The 26,190-nt window shown below is 34.8% G+C and overlaps 1 protein-coding gene across 2 annotated transcripts; it reads left to right on the plus strand.

Moving 5' to 3' along the window:
- Nucleotides 1–3,630: 3,630 nt before the first annotated feature.
- ANXA1 (annexin A1) lies at nt 3,631–24,953 on the plus strand. Of its 2 annotated transcripts, XM_063713837.1 has the most exons (14): nt 3,631–3,667; nt 4,310–4,354; nt 13,113–13,192; nt 13,286–13,394; nt 13,924–14,018; nt 14,856–14,969; nt 15,390–15,480; nt 17,372–17,451; nt 18,066–18,122; nt 19,706–19,799; nt 20,684–20,779; nt 22,088–22,146; nt 23,591–23,713; nt 24,612–24,953. In XM_063713837.1, exons 3-14 carry the CDS (start codon nt 13,127–13,129, stop codon nt 24,666–24,668), a joined length of 1,041 nt encoding a protein of 346 aa, XP_063569907.1. In that variant the 5' UTR covers nt 3,631–3,667; nt 4,310–4,354; nt 13,113–13,126; the 3' UTR covers nt 24,669–24,953.
- The last annotated feature ends 1,237 nt before the right edge of the window (nt 24,954–26,190 follow it).

The following is a 26,190-nucleotide window of genomic DNA, read 5'->3' on the forward strand; positions in this document are numbered from 1 at the left end:
AGGTGTCTTTTCACTTCAACTGTAACCAATTCTGCATGTTCTTGGAGGTGCACATCAAGGGACTTTTTGGTGATCTTTAGATTTGTAGGTGCCCTGCTACTTCATGAAAGAGACATTCTGGCCCATCCATTGTCTCCCTTAAGACTATACGAGTGTGTAGACCCAACTCTACACAGACCGGGTGGCTTAATTAACAGAAATTTATCTCCTCACAGTTCTGGAAGATATGAATCCATTATCAGGGAGTTAGCAGGGTTGGTTCCCTCATGATTTGAGGCCAAGAGGGAAGTATCTGCCCCAGGCCTCTCTCCTTGGCTGTGGATGGCTGTCTTCTCCCTATGTCTTCACATCATCTTCCCTTTGAAAATTCTTGCCAGTGCTGTTTCTTAGTCTCTGCCCCTCAGCATTACTGTATTTGTCCCACTAGAGGAGTAGGGGTTCATCTCTTTCTTCCTATTAAATCTTCAACCAGGAAAGGAAGATATGAGGAGATCCTCAGTGCAAGGAATGGCCTTCATCTCAAAGGCTAGTAACTCTTTCCTTGTACTGGTTCACCTGTTCTCCCAAATATTCTGGAAGCTTATTCCATCAACTGTGCTGTTTTTTTGTTTGTTTGTTTGTTTCCTGTGGCTTCACTCTTCTTCTACAGCTCCTCATGGTCTACCTGAGAACATGTTCAGATTTCCCAATGGTACTTCACAATTAATATCTTGTTACTCTCTTTCGGTTTTCCACCATTTAGTGAAAAGGTGTATGTCTAAGAGTTGCCTACACTTAACTCCATATCCTCAGCTCCTATGGTCTTCTCAAACCAATTTCTCTCCACTGTGTTTCCAAAACCCCTTGTCCTTAAGACTACTACCTCTTTCTTAATTTCCAAGTACAAGAGCCATTTCTAAACGACTTCCTTTTGGAGCCTCTTTCTAAGTGACCATTTTGTATCCTTTCGCAATGTTTTTCACAGCTTTCTTCCTGACACATTCACCTGCAGTTGCGTCATTGGGATTACATTCTCTTGGCTTGCTTTCTGCCCCTCTTAATTATCTTATTCTGTGTGTTTTTTATTTTAATAGTTGCTGCCAAATGACTTTCAAACCAACAAGCAAACAAGCACCAGCAATATATGAGTGTAGCCTTTTCTAATATCATTTATTGGTGGTAAAGGCGTTACAGAAAATTTGAGGTCATCACCAGCCTGATGGGTATATATCCGTATCCTGTCATTTCTTTAAACAGTATTTCCCTCACCACTGTAAATCTGAACAACTTTTACTGTTTGTTTGGCAATTTGGATTTGCATATCTGCTGACTCGGAGGCATTTGACTGTACTCAGGTTTCATCCATTTTTGTTGTTGTTTGGATTGCTTGATTTACAATTTATAAGAGCTCCTGGTACACTGTAGATAGTAACACTTTGTTAGCGCATGTAAAGAAATATGAAGTTTTTGTAAGAATCTACTGATTTTGCTTATTTTTTCCACTTGAGGATTTTTATTTGCCTATATTAAAAACACCTCTCATTTCTTTTATAACAGTAGGTTTTAAGCCACAGATTAGTCTCCCACCACAGAGATTGTATATGTTATTCTCAGAGTAGATCATCCTGAATAGTGATCTTTTGCAAGTTACTTTTAACAAAGTATAATCATATTTGACTTGTAAACGAGAAAATGAGATTTAGGATTTATCAAGTTTCTCTTTGAAAGAAAATTTCATTTTTCTATTTGATAATAATCTATTTATGATAAAGTTAACCAAAATCACCCCAACCAATGCAAAGCAAACATTTATTGTGTCTTGGTCTGGAAAACTTTCGTTACAAATTTAGCTACAAGATATTTACAGAATATCTTGTAAAGTTTATTGTTTGTTTTATATATTTACTTCCATTTTAATTCTAGATCCATCCAGATCCACGTTTTTTTATTTTTTAATATAATATAAGGATCCAGTTTTTGTTTAACTATCCTAGTTTAAAGAATTGTTTTAAATCACTTTTTAAACCTATTGAGTTAAAATAGAAATTGAAAAAATCATTATTAAATTTAAGGATATGAATCTTTGGTTCATGTCATAAATCCATGGAGTTGGCAATGATTATGTGAAGACTTGCTGTATTTTTTGTGTTCTGATTACATAACAATTTTTGAATTATTATATTAGAAATTATGTAGTCCTAGTATATCTTAGAAAGTATATAATCAAATGAACTTTCTTTTTTTCATTAATAGACTCTAGTTTTTAGAGAAATTTTAGGTTTACAGAAAAATTGAGCAGAAAGTACAGAGAATTCTCATGCACTCAATTTCCCCCTTCTCTTGGTTTCCCCTGTTACTAATATTTTGGATTGATGTGGTCCATTTGTTATATTGGTGAACCAATATTGATACATTATTATTAGCTAATTGCCATAGTTTACATTAGGGCCTACTCTTCATGTTATACATTTCTATGTGTTTTGCCAAATCCATAATGTGTGCATACACTATTACAGTATCATACAGAATAGTTTCACTTCCCTAAAAATCTCTTTTTTTTTTTTTTTTTTTTTTTGAGACATAGTCTCGCTCTGTCGCCCAGGCTGGTATACAGTGGTGCAATCTTGGCTCACTTCAACCTCTGCCTCCCAGGTTCAAGTGATTCTCCTGCCTCAGCCTCCTGAGTAGCTGGGACTACAGGCGTGTACCACCACACCCAGCTAATTTTTTTTTGTATTTTAGCACATGGGCTTTCATCATGTTGGTCAGGCTCGTCTTGAACTCCTGATCTGATGATCCGCCGCCTCGGCCTCCCAAAGTGCTGGGATTACAGGTGTGAACCACCACGCCCAGCCCACTTCCCTAAAAATCTCTTATTTATTACTCCTCCCTGCTGCCAACCCCTGGCAACCATTGATCTTTTTACTTTCTCTATAGTTTGCCTTCTCCAGAATGCATCTCACTGGAATGAAACAGACATAGCCTTTTCATACTGGCTTCCTTTACTTAGCAATACTCATTTATGATTCTTTCATTTCTTTTCCTGGTTTAAAAGCATTTCCCTTTATCGTTGAGTAATAGTGCATTATATAAATATACTATAGTCTATGTATTCATTTACCGCTTGAAAAATATCTCAGCTGCTTCCAATTTTTGGTAATTATGAATAAACTGCTATAAGCACACATGTGCAGGTTTTTGTGTAAACATGTTTCCTAACTCATTTGGGTAAATATCTAGGAGCACAATTGCTGGATTGCATTGTAAGATGGTTTGTCTTTGTAAGAAACTGCCAGACTATTTTAAAACAGCTGGGACCTAGAAAGCAGAGTTTGACCTTTTGATCTTAACACATATCTTCATTTTCCTTCTGCAAAACTTCTTGAAAATGTATTGAAGTAAAATTTGTCATTATAGTGAATGTGACAAGATCTTATTCTCTTACTTTAGAATAATATAGAGAAGGATATGGATACTATACTCAGGGATTAAAAAAAATAACTTGTGCAATACAAAATTACTAATCCTAGCATGATCCTGATGTTGGAAGTATACTAGTTGAATCACCAAGTCATTCGCTGACTTTTCCTAAGTCACACAGTAATAGATACTAAGCCATCATCGAATTTGAGTTTTTATCTTCTCTAAGATTTTCCACCCACAAAAGGAAATATAGAGAGGCAGGGAGGTAAGATCTTTTTCCCTAAGTGAAGTCCAACAGGGTACCTCCCTTTGGCTTTAGGTACCCACATGACTACTTCATTAACCTGAAAGAGTAAACTTTGAAAAAAAATTCTGTCTTTAATTCATGTGAATAACTGAGGAATAATAGTAATAATCTCAATAACTCAGTGTGTGTGATAGTTATTTGCCATGTTTAGAGGCAAAGGGAAAACATTTAGAATACTAGCTCTCAAAATGCTTTGACCTGGGGACACATGAGAAACACACACTAAAATAATGATTTTTGTTGGCTGTGAATAGGGGGTATGAGGAAGCTGTGGGGAGATTTTGGAATATCTGTGAAATGCTGTTCTTGATCATTCAGAATATACTCTTTCTTCCATATAACAAGTAATGCTTAGATAGAGTTAAATGTAAAGGATGAGGGGACAGCTTACTAAGATCAGATATTTTGCAAGAATCTTATGCATAATGAGATGTATGTGAGAGACTCCATACTTCCTCTCCTTGTGTTGTTTCGTTTCCTCTTCACTATCAGATTCTAAACCAAATGAGTGAAAATAAACATGCTGTGAAAAACGTAACATATTGATTTCAACTGTCTTTTTTCTTTCCTTCTCTTTCTTTATTTTCTCTGTTTCTAAAGTAAGTGGAGCCGATGAATCATCATCTTCTAGAAACAGCAAGAGTGGTGAGTCATTTCTCTGGAGTATGTGGCGTTTCACCCACAGAAAGCATTTAACCCATGATTATCCCCTCACTGTTAATGATAACATATTTTACTTGTTCTTTTATTTCCATAAATCTACTCGACATGATTATTGTGCGGAGAAAAGGATTCTGACAGATTATTCACAGCAATATACCTACATGATTAGTAGCTTTCTTTTTGTGTTATGTTTGGGAGTTTCACTTGCCTTTAGTGTTACAGCTGGAAGTTAATTTTGGAAAAACATTCTTTTCACTTTTTTTTCTTAATTCTGCTACAATTATCATATTTATTGTTGATATTTTAGGTTTGCCTATGTATTACAAATCCAAACATATAAAATAATTCCATTCAGTTTATGGCACTGGTAATAGCAGCAACAAAACAAAATGGGACTATACATGTTTTCTAGGTTGTTATATTTTATAAAAAGTAAGTGGACTTTTTCCTTCATTTCACAAGAGCAACACTGTGCAGGAATGTTCCAGTAGTTCCATTACCAGAGTTAGGAATATAAATGCAAATTAAAGAAAAAAAGAAAACCAGATTTTGTATAATCATCTTATTCCTTCTCACCTGATGACATAAATATGGTATTAGAAAGTTAGTCTGCATCTGTCAAGATCAATTTGCAATAATATCAATGAAATTAATTTGTTAGCAGATAACTAATTTTCAACTTACACATATGATAGTAAAAACATATATTGACGTTTTCTTAAATATTTAGATTAGATGATCGTCCTTCTTCAGAATATGTTGACTTCATTGATATTGGCATCGAGAACTTAGAATGTATTATAAAATACTGCCAATCTTTAGAAAGTATTTTCATTAACTTCCTAAACTTGATGTTTTTTACCTGAAATATCTATGCGGAAAAGAGGAAAAAGAACAAACCACTAAATGCAACATAAATTGAGCCATAATGCTGTGAGATTTTACACTTGTGCACTTTAATGGAAACATCATATAATACTTTGTAGGGTTTCAAGAAGAATGAAAATGAACCGCTATGGAAGTTACCAGAACCAATTTTCCTCCATCGGGTGGGAAATTTCTTATGGAATGTGTTCTGTAATAGTTGCTGCTCCATTAATCCTTTCATTTTATAGGTCTAGTTCCTTGTTTTGGTGTTCAACTAGTCTACAATGTCAAAGATCTATGTGTATCAAAATGTATATATAACTGATCTATATTACAGTTTATATATATAGTACTATGTAACTGACTCTATTTAAAAGAATTAATGTAGATAGGCCTTCTGATGTCAATGCTTTTATTGAATGTCATAATGATCAAATTTTTGGCATTACTTTTGTTCAAAATTTTGAGCCAATCTGGAGCTTTATTACTTCTATATTTCTTATTTATAACAACAAGCTATATCTAGGAACAAAAGTCTTTTATTTTTTAAGGCAAGAAAAATATAAATAGAAAATCATTAGGCACTGTGTAATGTTAAAATTTACAAATATATGTTATTTCTCCATTGTCACAAGAATTCTAGTGGGTAGACAACTTAGATAATGCTCCTATATACAAAAGTAAAAACAGCTAGGCATGGTGGCTCACACCTGTGATTCCAACTCTTAGGGAGACAGAGGCAGGAGGATAGCCTGAGCCCAGGAGTTTGAGACCTGCCTGGGCAATATAACGAGACCCCCATTCTCCACAAAAAGAGGGGGGAAAAGACAACAAAACAAAAGTAAAAACAGGTTCAGAAAAATTAAATATGTCCCTAAAGTCACAGAATAATAAGTGATGGAAGTGGAATTCAAATGTAAGATTTTGTTTTGTTTGTTTAGTTTTGAAGGTAACATACTTTTTAGTCTACAACCTATTTAAGTACAAAAGTGTGCCAATCACTGGTATTAGGATTGGGGCAGATGTATACTCTGAAAATAAAAGTGCAAAATAAATATCCTATCTGGAAATAAAAGTGCAAAATAAGAGGGGGGAAAATCAGTCCTTCCATTTCTTTTCCTTTGTAATGCCAGTTGAGTTGGTTTAGTGAGTAGTTTTGCAAGACTTGTTTCACTTTGTTTTTGGACGTAGCTGAGCCATGTACTTCAAACAGAAGGCAGCCAATTACTAACTTCTGGTTGCTAGGTGTGGCTTCCTTTAAAATCCTATAAAATCAGAAGCCCAAGTCTCCACTGCTACTTTGAAATCTTCAGAGAAGAATTTCTCTTTAGTTCTTTGCAAGAAGGTAGAGATAAAGGTAAGTCTTGATTTTCCTTTTAGTTAGTTTTGGTTGTTTTGAAAAGTTTTCTCATCACTATGTTAAATGTTACTGCTTCTACAGGATTTATGGTTAGTTGCATTTAACATGATAAGTCATTCATAAATCTTTCTGTAGAATTATATTGGATATTTATATTTTAGGAATCGCAAATTACAATATTTTTGTTCTACTTAGTTAACAAATACAAGTAAAAATATGATAAGTTTGCTTAATACTGACTCATTGTACTCTTGGTAAGTTACCATGAGAAAGAAGGGAAGAATGTGCTTTTCCTCTGGTAGCCTTAAAAGAATGTGTTTTTCCTTTCCTTCCCCTTGAAATATTTCTTCCCAAGAGCTGTGTGCGTTTTACAGAGAAATCGTGATGGGGGCTGCTTTTTGGGGGCAAGAACAAAAGTGATAGGAGTGGGCTGCAGGGAACTGTTTCAAAATAGTAGGACTTTCATAATTTATTTTCTTCTTTTGTAAGGAAAACAAGATAGATTCAGACCTCAAAGTGGTAATCATGCTCTTTGTAATAAACATTTAAAAATATATGTTATATTTGCTCATGCTATTTAAAATAAGAAGGTCCGCTTATTACTTGTTTCATTTAAAGAGGGTGTGACCACATTCCTTTTCTTGTAGGCTCTGTGTCATATACAGGCTTTTCAAGTGCTGGCTGGAAAACCTAAGAAGAAGGGAAATACTTTCTGGGTAGTGTCAGATACATTATCCTAGGGGAATGTCAGTGAGGCCCTCTAACAGCTATTCCACTTGATTGTTGCATGAGCTAATGGCCATAAAACTCCTTAGAAAAGCACAAAGCAAAACTAAAGAAGAGTATTTACTAGTGTTGGATATATTTGTAAAAGTGAGATTACAAATCATGTATCTGGCTATTTTTTTCTTAAACATGTTCCTTCAAGGATTTTTCTGTTCGTTCATTTTAAATGTTTATTAAATGTTCTGATTTCTTATGTTCACTGCTAGCTAATTAACAAGGGTGGAATTTTTCTTGCCTTGGTTATAGCTAAAAGATTGTATAAACTTTGAGAAAGCAATGTTGCCCACTTTCCACAGGAGTATTTTGGTAGCTGTAAGAGAATGCACATCGCAAATGACTCAAATGTGGTTAAATGTTGGTTTCATAATTCTGAAATGGCCTCTTCCCCAAAAGTGACATTAACGTCCTAGCTCCAGGCTCAACCACATCTGGCACATAGCCAAAATTTAACAGATGTTGACAAAATAGTTAATAATAATATTATTAAGGAACTAGCCAGAGTTTCATGCTTATTAAATACTTTTTCAAACAGAAGGTCTGCAAAGGTTGATTTCTGAATATAACGTTAGCTCTCTCTAGACCTATTAATTTATGACATTTAAAATCAGAGGTAAACCAGTGGACCTATTATTTTTCAATGATAAACTATAAACAGTTTTTTGAAGTCAACTATTTCCTTTTCCTTTAAAATTGGACAGAATTTCATCAGGAAGCTCAGAACAATCCAATTTATATAATGCCTTCCTTCATTATGCTAATTTTCTTCATCTTCATCTACTTGAAGTAATATTTAAGATTGGCACTTCAGAGCTGTAAATGGATCTTAGATGATAATTACTTCAACATTCTTATTTTATAAATGAAGACCCTCTGGAGAAGCTAAATGCTTTTCTTGAGGTCAGATCGCCAGGTAATCAAGAACCAGTATACTTCAATTTGTATTTTTTATCCTATAGTTGTGGGTAGAAAATGTTTGTTAAATTAGTGTAGATATGTTTTTTAAAATATTAGCAATGATACATGATATTCATTCAATAATACTTATTAACATCCTAAATTCCAGGCATTTTGCTAGGGATTGGAAGTATATACATAATGAATATTATTATTTGTATGTTAGCATGGGCCTCATGGCCTGCTCCTGGGGAATACAAATAAGCCAATGGAAAGTGATAATACAGAATGGTGGGGCTGGTGTAGGGGTGAAGTCAGGATGCTTTGGGAGAGCATGGAAGGTCACCGAATTCAGTGCTGAGGAACTAATGAAGGGTTTCTGAAGAACATGATGAGATCAATGCTGATGCCTCACTTAGAAGTAGCAATTAGTTAGGCAAAGGGAAGTGAATGTGGAGGAGGAACAAGCATTCCAGGCAAGAGGAACACCCTATCGAAAAGCCTGGAAGCAAAACATTAGTGAGGCTACCTTTCATAAATTGCTTTCTGTAAGTCATGCTATTGTGTAGTCTTAATTGCTTTCTCTCACCAGGGAAGGTGTGGGAGGGACTTGTGAAATATATATTCGAGGAAAAACTATGCACAAGGCAATGCATTTAAAAATAAACTCCCTAAGGCTGGGGTGAAACCTGCCACGGTCTGCGCAAGTTGACTGTTAATGAATTTGATTCTCAGGTGTGAGTGATTAAAAAGAACACTGATCATGTCATTTTCTTTTTGGTCACTAATTCCCTCCCTCCCTTCCTCCCTTCTCTTTCTTTTCTTTTCTTTTTCTTTCTTTCTTCCTGACAGAGTCTTGCTATGTCGCCCAGGATGGAGTATAGTGGTACGATCTCGGCTCACTGCAGCCTCCACCTCTTCCTAGGTTCAAGTGATTCTCCTGCCTCAGCCTTCTGAGTAGAGGGGACTACAGGTGCACACCACCATGCCTGGCTGATTTTTGTACTTTTGGTAGAGACGGGGTTTCGCCATGCTGGCCAGGCTGGTCTTGAACTCCTGGCCTCAAGTAATCTGCCCACCTTGGCCTCCTAAATTGCTGGGATTACAGGTGTGAGCCACCATGCTCAGCCAAAATATATAACACTTTGGAATCAAAAGGGATGGATTTATGTCTCCATTCTTGCCACTACTAGCAGGAAGACTGCTTGAAAATAACACTCAGTTTTCCCAGATAGAAACTGAGGATAATGATTAAAGGCTATTATTCCAAGGAAGGGTTAGTCATGGCTGTTACTATCATTGCAAAACTCTGATAGTTCTAGACTGTAACCAGGAAGATACAATCAACCACAAAACTCAGCTTCCTCTGTCACAAATTCTAGAGGTAGCCTTTCATGAGGCTGAGAGGTGGAAAAATGAAGGGGGTTCTCTCTTAGGACACATAAATATGCAAAAAAATTGCTACTCTTTAGAAAGCTAGACATTCAAATCATAGATAAGCTGACATTGGTAGACAGTGCATGTGCACAAAAAGACCATTAATTAGAAGAAATGTGAAATATTGTTAATTTACTTATAGATTAGCCTATGTATAAATGGCCAATTTCACCTTCAATGAGCTCAGGCTAAGTACTGACATAAACTTCTTAGTTTTAGAGCTTATTTTTGGTTAGTTGAAATCTGCATTGAGTTAGTTGAAATCTGTAAGTTGATAGAACAGGCTCTTTAAAATCTATTGCAAGCTTTATACGCTACAAACAAAAAGATAGAAAAAAGAAAACCTTTCATGAACTCATTGGCTTAGGCAGGTTTTCATGCAGAGTGTAGGTATTGAAGAGTCAGAATGGCTTAAGGATAGAATTTGGCCAATATATAAAAAAATATATATTTGATATTTGTTAGTTGTATTATAATTATTCAGAATTTCAGTTAATATGTGCAGTTGGCTTTGGGCCCTTAACCAGCTGTATGTGATAAAATCTGTTTCCTTTAGAGCAGTTTCTTATATCCTGCCTTGATGCTCCTGTCTTTAATCTTTGCTAAGAGCTAGTGGTGAATTTGGCTGAATTCAGATTCTGTTTTCCTCTAATTGATTTCTTGAAGAAAATTCTCTATTGGCTGCTTTTCTTTCCTAGATTATGCTTTTAGTCTATCCAAATACTTCAGGCTAGAATGTAGGAACTTAGAAGATACAAATCACAAAGCTATCTCCTTTAGGGATGCTCTCTCTTTCAAATAAGTGACTTAAACCACTTATTTTTGTTATCTTGTGTTATGTAATTAATATACCTTTTCCTAGGCTTTCTCTGGCTTTTTTTTTAAATGGACATTATTCAAGTATTTTTTAGAAGTAAAAAAAAAAAAAAAAAAGCTAGTGCAGTAAAGTTTTTATAAAGTTTATTTTGAAGTCGTCAGAGACACCTATAATATTAGACTGGACAATATCTTTAGTCTTTCTTTTGCTTTCTTTTGAAGTTTTTATTTGCTAATTGAAAACGATGGAATTAATGAACATGTTTTTATAAGTGATGGAGTAGTACTTTGCCAAGTGATGAATTTTAACACTCATTTTGATGATTCTTCTTTATCGAAGGCTTGGATGAGATGATGAAAATGGAAATTTTGAGTGCCTGAAGCTGCTAGAATTGCTTTTAAAGTATTGGGTGTGCCAATTAAGAAGTTGGAATATGAAACTCCATGTGGCAACCGCAATTGCATCAGACTAGACTGTAATGGGAACTAAAACCTTGTGCAAAATTGCAGGTTGTTACTTTATCAGGAAACAATTTTAAATCTATTAATTAAATTTAGGAAAGAGGTTGCTTTAAATGAATGGAAAAAGTATTGGTTCTTCTCACAGATGACAGAATAGTAATAAAAGCAATCCCATGCGAATTAAGTGGGGATGATTTCTGCTTTGGGTATTATTTTCTTCATGCATTCAGTGTTATTACTTGCAACTCCAGTTACTTTTTAGCAGGTGAAAATTGAAAGAGTTTGTCTGAACATGCTGTTGAGGAATCAGTTTATGGAATCAGTTTATGCCTCATGAGTCATTTATCTTCATATCAAGAATTTAAAACTGCCAAGATTATCCTCCCAACCTCTCTCACCAACATTCGTGAGAGTAGTCTCTAGAGGGTTGAAACAGAATGGTGTAGATAGACAGATCAGTGTAGACCTTGAGCAAGGCCTCTGAAAAACATCCCCAGACTAAAAGGATCTGTGATGGCATTTTGTGTGTGTGTGGCCAAAACAGAGAACATATTAATTTTCAATATACTTAAGATCTTAAAAACATATGTCTCATTAAATAAAAATATTGCCAAGTCATGATAGCAATTCAAGAAATTTCCTTTAAGATAGAGTTTGCCAAAAGAACATGCATGTTACAATTTCACCTCTAGGTTTTCTGTTACAACAAAAAAATCCGGTATAAAATAATCCTTTTCTGGGTTTTTTGTGTTGGGTGGAAAAATATGTAGGACTACTATTTAGACAGCTCAAATAGGAAGAAATGTGAAGATAGCAATTACTTCAATGCTAAGTAATTTTATATCAAGAAATATAAAAGGAAACTAAATTATTCAGGGAGAAATATCACCTGGGTATCTTTTTACAAATAAAATTTTAAATCTGAATTCACTTGTACAGATTGGCGCACAAGTTATTTTACCTTATAAATATAATCATTGGCTGGGAGTGGTAGCTCACACCTGTAATTCCAGCACTTTGGGAGGCCGAGGCGGGCAGATCACCCGGGGTCATGAGTTCAAGATCAGCCTAGCCAACATGGTGAAAACCTGTCTCTACTGAAAATACAAAAATTAGCCAGGCGTGGTGGCTGGTGCCTGTAATCCCAGCTACTCAGGAGGCTGAGGCAGGAGAATTGCTTGAACCCAGTAGACGGAGGTTGCAGTGAGTCGAGATCACACCACTGCACTCCAGCCTGGGCGACAGAGCAAGACTCCATCTCAAAAAAAAAAAAAAAAGTAATCATTAAGCTTTTCATATAGCCATTACTTTTGTACAGGCTCTCATTAATTCCACATAGATGGTCTAATGGTCTACTAAATAGTGTTCTAATCCTCCATCTTGTCTATCTCTTAGCCATTCTCCATGATAAAGGATGAATGGTCTTTCGGAAACATAAATGAAACCATGCTGCTTTAAAAAAACAAACAAACAAAAAGAAACCCATTAATGTTTTCCCAAAGCTTTGTGGACACATTTAAACTTCTTGTTTCAGCTTCTGCCAACATTTCTTGCTCCAGCAAACTTTCTTCTGCTTCCCAAATATGACAAGCTTCTTCTTTAACTTTTCTGCCAGGTTAATCTTGACTCATTTCAAGAGAGGCTTGGGTCAGCCAGGGCCTACTCTAAGAAGTTTCTTTAGCCTTTATGTTTTCCTATGGAGAGCATACACTAGCTTTAAGTCCTGAGGGTACGTAAGATGATATTTCAATGTTTTTGTACTCTTAGTGCTTGGCATATGGTGGGTGGTCTATAATTTAGAACAATGTAGTGAACCACAAACTCCTCTCTTCAGCCTGTGTGCTTACTTGTAGTAGTTGTCTGATCTCTAAAGTTTAGAACTGAATATGCCAAGAAAGACAGTTTCAGAGAGGAGGGTATGGTTTCATTTTAAGTATAAAAGCTTCCTTTAAAAAAATTACGTCTTACATTTTGTTATGCTCCTAAGTGTAATTAATCCTGGAAAGTAAGAGCAAGGCTACTCCCTAATGCTACCTCTTATGTATGTAAGAGGTGAGGAAGGAGAGGTTGTGTGTGGTGCATTTGTTTTGTAAAAGCATCTACCTGTTTTCTTTCCAGACACTTTTTCAAAAATGGCAATGGTATCAGAATTCCTCAAGCAGGCCTGGTTTATTGAAAATGAAGAGCAGGAATATGTTGTAAGTAGGGTGATAATAAAATTATGATTACAATATTGAAATAAAAACGAATATAAGTAAATGGCCATTAATTTATTTCTCTCTCATTCTTAGCAAACTGTGAAGTCATCCAAAGGTGGTCCCGGATCAGCGGTGAGCCCCTATCCTACCTTCAATCCATCCTCAGATGTCGCTGCCTTGCACAAGGCCATAATGGTTAAAGGTAACGTGTTTCCTCAAAACAGTTCCCTCCTGGACATTTCAGAACGGCTATTTGAATGACTGTCAAAAAACAGACACGTGCAATGGAAAGAATCTGTTTCATTTTGAAGATAAAAAAATTTCTTTGCCAAATGAAGATATAATTATTTACTTAACACTGAGGAAATTGTGTTCAAATCAGTGGAATCTCTACTGTTACAGCAGATATTACTGGCTCATTTCTAGCAGAAATTCCATGCTGAAATTAAAACCTCTGTTCACATATAGAGTTGCAACTAGGATCAAACACTGCAACACTGAGGGCCAGGAAAAGTTAATTGTCTCTTCCTTTCTCACTCAAATGAATGACATGTCATTCTCCCAGGTGCTTCCTTGATATGTAGTATAGCATCAATTTTCTAGGCTGATATATAATTTATATTTCTTAATTTGTTAAGAAGTTCTTTTGGAGCATCTCGATAATGAATTATTTTATGTCAATTGGTGATGAAGAAAATTGATGTTAAAGGCTGTTGGCCCTTTATTTCCAGGTGTGGATGAAGCAACCATCATTGACGTTCTAACTAAGCGAAACAATGCACAGCGTCAACAGATCAAAGCAGCATATCTCCAGGAAACAGGAAAGGTAAGTTAGAGTGGTAAATTTAGATATTTAACTTCAGCATATTTATACTTAACCATGGATTCGGAAGCACGGTTACCTAGTTCTTTAAGTTACTAACCGCTGTTTTCTCATTACATCTATGATTGGGATTGCAGTGTTTATCCACTTTGTTGCAATTTAATCAATTTTATCAAATTTCCTATTTTTATACCTTAGTCATCTTGGTGTATATTGTTTGCAGATGTGGTGCTCTGGGGACAAATTTTTAATTTGAACGTAAACATTGAGATTGCTGCTGTCAATAAAGAATATTGTCTGATTGAAATGTACTAATATTTAAACTGAGCTGTTTAATGCCTAAAGTTTATATATAATTCTACCTTAAAAATAAGCCTTATGTCTTTTATACGAAATGAGTAGTTTTCTAAAACAATGAAATTAGAAAACTGTGTAATTTCAATATCTGATTATACTGCTTATTATTTGAGAAGTACAAACCTCAAAGATTGGAAACATGAATATATTATTTTAAAAGTAATTTTACTTCTGTTTTCTGTTAGCACACAGTCCTCTGTGTTTTGATCTCTGTGATTTCTCCCCTGTATATAAGATTACTAACTCTGTGCTTTGAGATGTTATTGATGAATTCAGTAAATTTTATTCTAATCCCTCTAGATCTAGAAGAGTAAGATAATGTTTCAAAATATTTGGTACACTTTGTATGTGAAGGGAAGAAGCTCTAAAAGATGGTTGGTTTTAGGGATGAGTTGTACGATGACCTAAAGTCAGGTAATACCACATTTTTTAACCGAGCATGTTACTTATTGGAAGCCCTGATTCTAATCTTTTTTTTTGTAGCCCCTGGATGAAACACTGAAGAAAGCCCTTACAGGTCACCTTGAGGAGGTTGTTTTAGCTCTGCTAAAAACTCCAGCGCAATTTGATGCTGATGAACTTCGTGCTGCCATGAAGGTAAATCACCCAATTTAAGCAAACTCCTTTCCTCAAGAGGATGTATTGGGCAAGTCACTTATGCTTATGTTATTTTCAAAATCTAGTACAGTGCCTGTCAATCAGTGGGAGTTTGAAGAATAAATAAATTAATAACTCAGTGAAGGAATTAATATATACATGAAAACATAAATGTTGGCACTAACACCTTCCATGTCATGTCACTATACGAGTCATGTATTTGCATTTTTATTTTTACCCAAAATATTGATGATAAACTTGTTTTGTTTTAGGGCAATGTAATAGAGCTTATTGTAATTATTTAACGTTGTGGGTGAAATTTACTAAATGACAAACAAATTTTGGAACACCAAAAACTCATTGACCCTCTTGCATGAAGATTTTTTTCTACATTTATCCTTTTCTTCTCTTCAAATTTAGGGCCTTGGAACTGATGAAGATACTCTAATTGAGATTTTGGCATCAAGAACTAACAAAGAAATCAGAGACATTAACAGGGTCTACAGAGAGGGTAAGTTGTAATGTCCAACAGTCCAAATGCCTTAGTTGAAAAGGAAATCTAATATACTTTCTTAAAATTGAATGTGTATGTTAATTATGGCAGCTTTGGAATCTCTACATATCAAAATGTTTCTTTATTGTTTGGCACATGTCTATTAAATGGTGTTACCAGGCAACGCTTAAGTTGCTAGGTTGCTGACAAGGGGGATAGTGTCCCAATCCGCATCAAGATTGCGTTTTAATAGAAAATGTTCCTCTAGGATAAATGGCCACATACGATTATAATGGAAACCTCAATTCAGAGCACTGAATTTTTTAAAATTTCTGAAAAACACTTTTCTATTATTCTGGAATGCATTTTATAAAAATGTCCCAATGTCATTTATTTTGAAAAGAATATATAATAACAAAAAAATCTTCTAACAAAATGTTCTTCATTTGTCCTTGAAAAAGTAAAGAATTAGGTGCTTATAATTCTCTGTTGGAAACAACTTTATCGTTATGAACATAAGTGACTCACTCTTTATCTCTAATTAAATTCACAGAGTAAAAGACTAATCTTAGCTTATTTTATCTCTCCAGTGAAGCATCTCATTTAAATGATGTGCTCAACACTGAAAAGAGGGTAATTGCAAGTCTCTTACCATTTTCCTACTCTCATTTCCCTGAGCTGCTGGCTTTTTGGCTTTTCCAACCCAATATATGGCATATAGAAGATCTTTCTGCTTGATTCTCATAACAAGCATGGAGAATACAATAGCTTTTGCGTATCGTTTTCAGAGGAATTTAATAAAAGAATTAAAATAATGAGGCTTTTAAACCTCATTTTCTGCAATTCTTATTTAATTACCCGTGTTTATGTTAGATCCATGTATCAGTGATAATAATAATGATTATTATTTTTGTTTGATAAAACATAGTTTATAAAAATAAGCGTTTACATATTTTTCATATGGCCAAGATATAGGCCAGTGATAGTTTATTACATTGCCCAGTTTCAAGTTGTTTTAGTCCGTTTGTGTTGCTGTAAAGAAATATCTGAGACCACGTAATGTAAAAAGAAAGGAAATACTGTACAAGAAGTATGGGACCAGCGTCTGCTTTTGATGAGGGCCTCATACTACTTCTACTCATGGCAGAAAGCAGACAGAAGCAGATGTGTGCAGAGAGGGAGAGAGAGAAAAGGAGGTGCCAGGCTCTTTTCAACAGCCAGTTCTTAAAGAAACTATGAATGAGAACTCACTCCAAGCCATTCATGAGGAATCTGCCCCCATTATCCAAACATCTCCCAACAGGCCCCGCATTCAACAATGGAGAATAAGTTGCAACCTGAGACTTGGCAGGGCCAAACAAACAATATGAAAACCATAGCACTAGTCAATTATAAATTCAATTAATTTTTCGTATTACAGTATTATTTTACGTAGTTAAGCAGAAGTGTTTACACACACATAAATCATCAAACTGCATTACTTATAACACATTTATAGTTTTTAAACTAAATAAATAATTTGCATTCAAGCAAGTACCTCATTTTGTTCTTTTAAACAATTATTTTACTCATTCTATTGCTTAAATTCTGCCATGTTGTATTTCAGAATTAATTACTAATGTATACCTATACAATTTATTCTTAACAAAAGCTTTATGACTGTGAGTTTTCAATCACAGTATTATCTAAATTTGCTCCCATTGCTTCATATGAAATAAATTCAATGATCCAAACATTTACCTGCTTTAATTTTTCTCTTCTTATTTAAAAATGATAATATTTTGAAACATGTTCCATAGTTCGTTGAACACTGTGGCACTGTGAATTTTCGACCAACTTAGAGATGTCAGATATTCTTATTATTATTCATCACTGGTTTACTATAAAATCTATTTTTCTTTTTTCTCAGAACTGAAGAGAGATCTGGCCAAAGACATAACCTCAGACACATCTGGAGATTTTCGGAATGCTTTGCTTTCTCTTGCTAAGGTACAACTCAGATACTTTAGGAAATGCCTCTTGTTTTATAAAGGCTAATTTCTTAGTCCATTTTGTGTTGCTATAAGGGAATATCTGAGGCTAGGTAATTTTTAAAGATCAAAAGGTTTATTTGGCTCAGGATTCTGCTGGCTAACAAATTCAAGATTGGGTATCTATGTCTGGTGAGAGCCTCAGGCTGCTTCCACTCCTGACAGAAGAGGAAAGGGAGCTGGTGTGTGCAGAGACCACATGGCAAGAAAGGAAGCCAGAGAGAGAATGGGGAGGTGCCAGCCTCGTTGACAACCAGCTCTCATGGTTCTCATGAGCAAGAACTCGTTCCCAGTGATGGCATTAATCTCTTCATGAGAGATCAGCCCCAGGACCCAAATACCTCCCTCTAGGCCCCACCTTTAACACTGGGGATCAAATCTCAACATGAGGTTTGGAGGGGAAAAACATCTAAAACCATCGCAAGTAAAATCTTGGATCTGAGCTCCTTCTAGAAATGAGTAATAGAATATCTTTTTCTCAAAAAATATTATTTATCTGAGTTTAAGAGAATTAAGTAAATCATGCAATTACATGCTAGAAAAGAGCTTACAATAGAATGGGATTTCTTTCAGGGTGACCGATCTGAGGACTTTGGTGTGAATGAAGACTTGGCTGATTCAGATGCCAGGGTAAGGAAGTGCTTACACAATACTGCTGCAGTTCATCTTCCTACCTTAGGTGGGGCTACCACATGATGCCCTGTGAAAGCAAATCTAAGATCTTCTGAGAGACCAATGGCTTCTTAATGTTCATTTCCTGAATGAGGCATGTCTTTCTGTAGCCCAAAAAAGAAAAAATGTGGTTTGTAAGTTTTCAGTATCTCTCATTATTCATAAAACCAGAGAGAACTGAAGAAGGACAAAACAAATTTGATTTGTCATTCCCAAGAATTGTTTGTTAAAAAAAACTCTGACCTTTCATTGTACTAGGTATAAGAAGGGGAAATGTAATTTTTTTATTATGTGCAATGGAAAGAGTAAGCATATTTAACATTATTTTTAACAGAGAACTTTGGAATGGTTTATAGATGTCAATTTATATTGTCAAAATATTACTGAAATGATATAGTAAGAGTATAGGAAAAATTATAGTAATATATGCTTTCTAACATATTGTTTTATACAGTTTCAGTGACATTGTTGGTTATTTATATGCCAAACCACTGGCAACATAAGAAAAATCATACCATTTTAAAGCCTGGAATTTCCATTTAAAACAAACAAACAACTAATATTTGCATTATGCCTTCTCATAGAACAGTATTCTCTAGAGACTTCATTACAGTGCTTCACTAAGGATAGAGATTTCTTTGTGCACCTCCATCCACTTCTGCTATACCAGTACATTATCATGCACGTAATAGGCACTCATGAACTTTTTGTTCAATAAATGCACACATATCAGATCAATTTGCTTGAAAAGTGCAAAATAATTTTTACATACATTGGAGGTTTTATCATTTTAATAGAAATTGTTCAAGCATATTAAGGAACAAGAGTTAGCATTTGAATAATTGCCCATAATAAAAAATTCTTATTTGCTTTTGACATTTCTGAATTTGCTTTCCATTTTAAGACTATCAGGGTTCTTAATATATATTTATGGAGGCTACATGGATTAGTGTGACCCAAGAGAATGATGGTAGTTAACATTTCAAAGTTAATAAAGACTGCTTGTGACAATAGGGCAGGGATTATATTTTCATATATAAAAGAAAAAAAATCTGTCATTTAGTAAGGTTGAAATATTTGCCTAAGATTATACGGCTTTGAAATTGCAGAGTCAGAATTTGAATCCAGAAATTCTAACATCAAAATGCAAGGTCCAGGTTATGGTTGAATTATTGATTTATAAGTAACATTTGCTGATAATTACTTTGAACAACACAGAGTAAAAAATCTTTTTAGAGATCCCCTTGGAGTTGTCTCACTATAGAGCATAATCTTAAAGCAATTTAGTTCAGCAAACATTTATTCTGCAAACATATATTCAGACTCTAGTGTTTACAAGGCACCTTGAGAGAAACTGTGGAAGATATTTGACAAACAAAATAAGGTCCCTATCTTTAAAGAACTTGCAGTCTTATTGTTGACTACTCTGATTGTATTGGGCACAAAGCGATTGCCTACATAATTTTTGACAAGGTCTAACATTATTGTGCAGATATCATTTCAGCAGATAGTGAAGTGTTTACTTTTGTGTTTCTTGACAGGCTTTGTATGAAGCAGGAGAAAGGAGAAAGGGGACAGATGTAAACGTGTTCAATACCATCCTTACCACCAGAAGCTATCCACAACTTCGCAGAGGTAACAATAAATTTTTTTTTCTGGAATCTGTTTATGGAAGGTGCAATTTTCTTTTTTGATGACAAATAAGAGAAAGTAAAAACAGAACCCTTTTTCAATATCTCTCCTGTATCAAACATATAGTGCTCCTGACCCATTGTTTTTATTTGTCAATTTGTCCAATTTTGTACAGCCACTACTTTATAATATTTAATACATTTTGTGACTTGGGCATGTGGAACATAATTTTGTTATTTTCACTGCTTTTACTGCCCTAAAAGATTTGGAATATGTGTGGGAAAAGACATGCATAACAGAATAAATGAAATTAGAATGAAGAAAAACAAAACAAAACAAAAAACCCTCAGAGCTAAATGAAGAAAGAAATATGTAGGTGCTTTGGAAAAACAACAACAAGACAAAACTCAGAAAAAGACCTGGCCTTTGAGTGCAAGATTTAGCTCTGGGCCTCTTGGAAGTGAAGACAATGGAAAAGTTATGATGATTACCAAAGTTCATCATCTTATAATAGTATACTGATTTCTACTGTTAAATGTAAGAGAAATTTAGTGCACAGGTCTTTATATAAGGGAAGATCCATTTGCTATGGCTCTTAGAACTGCTGTAGGAAGTGCTATAGTTGTCAATCACATGCCATTTCTAATAACTGTCAACATTTGCAAACATTTCCCCAAAATATACAGGAATACCAAAATGACCATGTGAGTTACATTCCTAGGAGAGGATGAAGTATTCATGTTATGATTAAGTGGGTATATTGCTTTAAAAGGTGTAGCCAAAGTTGTTATTCTAAAAAATTCTTTGAGTCAGTTGCCTTGATTTTGCTAAAGCTGTCTAAAGAAAAGGATGTTTTGTATGTATCTTAGTTTAAATTTAATATTCAGTGTTTCAGAAATACACCAAGTACAGTAAACATGACATGAACAAAGTTCTGGACCTGGAGTTGAAAGGTGACATTGAGAAATGCCTCACAGCTATCGGTATGTAGTCCAGCAGTTGAAAGAGTTTTCTAACTAGAAATTGTATTTTCAATGCTATCCTATACTTAACAACAACAACAGCAGCAACAAAACCAATAAAAGAAAACAAAAAAAAAATCAGAAGTAGTGCATCTGTTTCAAATTAAGCAACATAAAAGATTGGCGAAGTACTATAACCTTAATAACAATAGATATTATTCCCCTTTTCAAAAATATAGAGAGATAGACTATACTTATTGAGCACCTACTTATATCAAACAATGTACCAGGCTGGGCACACCACAGAGGCAATTCAGAATGGTCATTGAGAGCATGGGATCTGGAATAAATGTAACATCTGGATAAATGTAACTTCAAGTCCTGGTCTACTGCTTGTTAATTGTACAATCTTGGGCAGGTCCAGGAGAGTCTGATTCAGTGGGTCTGAGTTGGCTTCTAAAAATCGGTACTTTTTAAAGATCTCCCAGACTATTCAGGCAACCATCAGGGTTGGGGAATCTATGTTCTCAAGCAGTGTTTCTCACACATGACTATGCACTTGAATCTCCTGGAAAGCTTGTTAAAATGCAGATTCTGATTCCCCAGGTCTGGGGTGGAGCTTAGATTCTGCTTTTCTAACAAGCTCCCCATTGATGCCAGTGCTGTTTGTCCATAGATCTCAACAAGATGAAGAACACTATGAACTGGCATGTGCTAGTATTATTTGGGTTCTGCTTTATATTTAAGCCCATCCTATCCCAGAGTGTTTTATTGATTGATTGATTGATTTTTACTTATTTGTTTGTGCAACTCTTATTTTAGACACAGAGATACATGTGCAGGTTTGTTCCATGGGTGTACTGCACTCAGGTAGTGAGCATAGTACCCAATAAGTAGTTTTTTGACCCATGCCCCCTCTCTCCCTGCCCTCTCTAGTAGTCTGCAGTGTCTGTTGTTCACAGGGTCTTCTTTTTAAATGTTCTTATAGTAACATAAATAAAGTGTTTATATAGCCTTGAACACCTAGTGGTTTCTCCATTCCCAAGGAGAATATATGCAGGATAGCGCTAACTACTGAAGTTGCTCTTGATTTGTATTTAAGGTAATAAAAAAATTGATCGCCAGGGGAAAGAATATTCAAAACCACCATCTAGAGAGTCACAAATACCTTCTCAGAAGTTAACTGCCCTATATTGGGAGATGAGAGGTGAAGAATGATGATGAGAGATAGAATACTGCTGGAAAAATTCTATATTTCCTGTTTCTTTCATATGCATATTTCATTTTTTTCATGGTAAACACATCAACTAAAATTTTCTTCTCTAACAGTGAAGTGTGCCACAAGCAAACCAGCTTTCTTTGCAGAGAAACTTCATCAAGCCATGAAAGTATGTACCATTCTACTTATATGTCCTGCTTAGAGGAAGAATTATTTGTAGAAAGAACAGAAAACCTCATATTGTTTGAAAATCACACATTTAATATCTTCCCATTAATGAGAATCATTGTTCTATTTGATGGAAGAGGTAATATACTACCTTCTTAGAATAAACTTCTGTTAGATTCGGTGCCTTTTTTTTACAGGTGAGATTGTGAAGTGAGCCTGTAAGTGATTTATGGCCCACTTGTGATTTGCTTAAAACCTGTGTCACCACGGGAAGGATGATATACTTTCTTTTTTAATGTGTAATTTTAGTTGCCTACTTCCTCTAAGGTTGTGAGTTTTATAATCTCCCACTTTATGAGTCTGATTTGTTGTTTTTATTATTCTGTCTTTCATGCCACCAATTAATAGTTGAAACTTTTGAAATGTCATGCTATGATTAAGGATGTAGAATGATGTACTTGAGATCAACTATGTCACTTTAACTCTGACATGCATGGTATTATACAAGGTACCTCTTCTATACTGACATTTTGAGCCCACAAATGAATAGTTATGAAGTTATCTTCGTTTTTTTCCTTGCAGCTCCAAAATAAAGAGGTTTTCAGAGAGAGAGAAAGAGAGAAAGATCTAACTATTTGAATAATATGAAGGAGCATCTATGAAATGATAGACATGCTAGGTACTGCTCTGTAGTGGTTAGCATAGTTGCTGCCGCCTTTCTGCGATAGTCTAGTGTGATATTTCGTTGGGTAATGATGGATACCTGGTGCCATGGAAGAGAAAAGTGGGACATATATTCCAGACTTTGGAAATCCATGTAGCATTGCTGTCAGCTAAACTAAGACCTGAAGTTTAAATAGAAATGAGCCAGATGAGGGCAAGAGTGGAAGAGGTGGGGATAAAGCAAGGGTGGTCCAAGAGGAGGAAGTAACCCACACACAGGCTTGAAGGCAAAAGGTGACAGAACCTTCTCAAGACAGTAAGTATAGAGTGATGGTGCACAGTGGAAGAGACGGTAGAATTAGGCAGGATATTGTAAGCCTTGAAAAGAATTAGGCAGGATATCGTAAGCCCTGATTAGATTCTATCCTAAGAGCAACAGAAGATCACTGATGGTGTTTTAAATAGATAGACTAGATTATTAGATTTGCAGTTTAGAAGTTCCCTTTTTTTGTAATTATTGGACAGTGTAGAGACCGGATGATGAGAGATGAGTTAGGAAGTTGTGACAGCTCTCCATACTTACTGCTAATGTAGAGGATTATTTATTTTCATTTCATTACCATTCGTGTAAGGGGTGTGTGTGTGTGCGTGTGTGTGTGTATAGCTAGTTTCTCTATAGAAATTATATGGAAGAGTAAGAAGTCTTCACTTTAAAATTCATGTTCTTTAATGAGAGTATTTTCTGAATATAAGAGACACTCACCCTCATTTGTTTTGGCCAGGGTGTTGGAACTCGCCATAAGGCATTGATCAGAATTATGGTTTCCCGTTCTGAAATTGACATGAATGATATCAAAGCATTCTATCAGAAGATGTATGGTATCTCTCTTTGCCAAGCCATCCTGGTATGTTGTGATTCCTCTAATGCCATCCCAACAAATGAAAGTTCTTTTTGCAAGATCTTCAAAGAGAAGAGTTGACTTATTGTATCTATAAATTTAATATGTAAGATTAATTTAATATATTATGGTGTATACTTCATGAGTAAATTGAACTTTCACTGGTAAAATCTACTAGTCAGTTCTCTACTGAAATACTAGGTACATTTTTCAACTAAAGTCATAGAAACATTTAGTTTCCCATGCATAAATTCAGCAAGCAAAATATTCTAGTGTTCCCCCTAGGGTAGATAGACATTATGGTTTATTTTGCCATTAATATTGGTCAGAGGATTAGAAACTCCTTATTCAAAATATTTATCTTAATTTTATCACATGTAAAATGTTTAAAATTTATGTTCAAGTTGTCTCATAAGAATGTTAAAAAAATAAGACAAAGAACAGTCAAGGGTTTTGGACTTACTGAAAGGTAGATAACGATTTAAATTTAGTTAATTAGTCATATTGGATAACTAAAATCTACCCAGAAAACGTGAGAAAATTACAGGCACTATACGTTTCTCTTCTTCTGGTGAGTGAATCAGGTATTTCCTCACATAGGATATGAGATTATATTGTGTTATACTTATTTAATTCTGTGTGATATTTCATTCATAGAAAATAATGGCACTAATATAAAAGGTAATTAATTCAGAAAAGTTTGTAATCTCAGTCTTGAAGGCTAATGCTTTTTTATACGATGATAAAAAAATCAGTTATCTGTTGTACATATTGTTTAATTAAGTGAATGGTAATGTGTAATCTCATCTACAGCTAAGTCTAAAAATAATTCTTCTATAAGTAAAAAAAATTAGAGAATTATGGTTTCGAGTAACATTAAGTATACTTTTTTTTGAATCAACAGGATGAAACCAAAGGAGATTATGAAAAAATCCTGGTGGCTCTTTGTGGAGGAAACTAAACATTACCTTGATGGTCTCAAGCTATGATCAGAAGACTTTAATTATATATTTTCATCCTATAAGCTTAAATAGGAAAGTTTCTTCAACAGGATTACAGTGTAGCTACCTACATGCTGAAAAATATAGCCTTTAAATCATTTTTATATTATAACTCTGTATAATAGAGATAAGTTCATTTTTTAAAAATGTTTGCCCCAAACCATAAAACCCTATACAAGTTGTTCTAGTAACAATACATGAGAAAGATGTCTATGTAGCTGAAAATAAAATGACGTCACAAGACATTTGGTGTGTCATTGACTCTTCTATTTTGATTTTCTTTTATATGTAATTCAGTGATTTAATTTGACATTAAGGGATAGAAGCCTGAATTCTAGATTATAATTATTTAATGAAATAGAGTTCACATTCTGAATTGAAGAAAATACTTACAGCTTTTGAAAAGGGATACTACATTTTATCGTATGTGTACAGACTATTGAGATTGTGTCTCTGTATAATAAATTTATTGCACTAGCATTATAACAATTTGATATATTCTATATTTCATTAACTAGTATAAAGATGAAATGGCAACACTTGTAAAAAGTTCTCATGTTTGTTTCATGGTAATTTTACGTTTACTTTTTCTAAGAAACTGCCAAATTGTTTTCCAGAGTGGTAATACTATTCCACTTTACCACCACAAATCTAACAGTGGTTCAGTTTCTCCACATCCTTGCCAGCATTTGAAGTTGTCACTATTTTGTATTTTTAGCATTGCTTATTATTTATTTATTTTATTTATTTATTTATTTATTTATTTTTTGAGACAGAGCCTCGCTTTGTTTCCCAGGCTGGATGCATTGGCGTGATCTCGGCTCACTGCAACCTCCACCTCCCAGGTTCAAGTGATTCTCCTGCCTCAGCCTCCCGAATAGCTGGGATTACAGGCACCCACCGCCACGACCAGCTAATTTTTTTTTTTGGATTTTTAGTAGAAATGGGGTTTTGCCATGCTGGCCAGGCTGGCCTTAACTCCTGACTCCAGGTGATCCACCCGCCACGGCCTCCCAAAGTGCTGGGATTACAAGCATGAGCCACCGTGCCCAGCTGCTTATTTTTTATTTATTGTTGAATCTTGAAAATTCTTTATACATTCTAGATATTAGTCCTTCATCAGATACGTGGTTTGCAAATATTCTGTGGTAGTCTATAGCTTGTCTTTTCATCATCTTAGCAGGTTCTTTTACAAAGTAAAAATTTTCAATTTTAATGAGATCCAATTTATTATTTATTTTTCTTTTATAGTTGTACTTTTGATATCATGTCTACAAGCTCTTTATCGAACCCTTGGCCTTAAGAATTGTTCATGTTTTTTGCTAAAAATTTTGTGATTTTACGTTTTACATGTAAATTTGTGATCCATTTTGAGCTGATTTTTGTATAAAAGGAGAGACTCAGGTTGTGGTTCTTTTTCTGTTGGCGTCGTTATCAATGTCCAATTGCACCTGCACCATTTGTTGTTGGTTGAAAAGGCTG

Source organism: Pongo abelii, chromosome 13 (genome assembly GCF_028885655.2).
Source record: "Pongo abelii isolate AG06213 chromosome 13, NHGRI_mPonAbe1-v2.0_pri, whole genome shotgun sequence".
Taxonomy (NCBI): domain Eukaryota; kingdom Metazoa; phylum Chordata; class Mammalia; order Primates; family Hominidae; genus Pongo; species Pongo abelii.

Excerpts from the sequence above, each read along its gene's own strand:
- ANXA1 (XM_063713837.1), top strand. The coding sequence starts at position 13,127 with ATGGCAATGGTATCAGAATTCCTCAAGCAGGCCTGGTTTATTGAAAAT. Across the intron at positions 19,800-20,683 it reads CTATCCACAACTTCGCAGAG|TGTTTCAGAAATACACCAAG; the intron begins GTAACAATAAAT and ends TTTAATATTCAG. Across the intron at positions 20,780-22,087 it reads GAAATGCCTCACAGCTATCG|TGAAGTGTGCCACAAGCAAA; the intron begins GTATGTAGTCCA and ends CTTCTCTAACAG.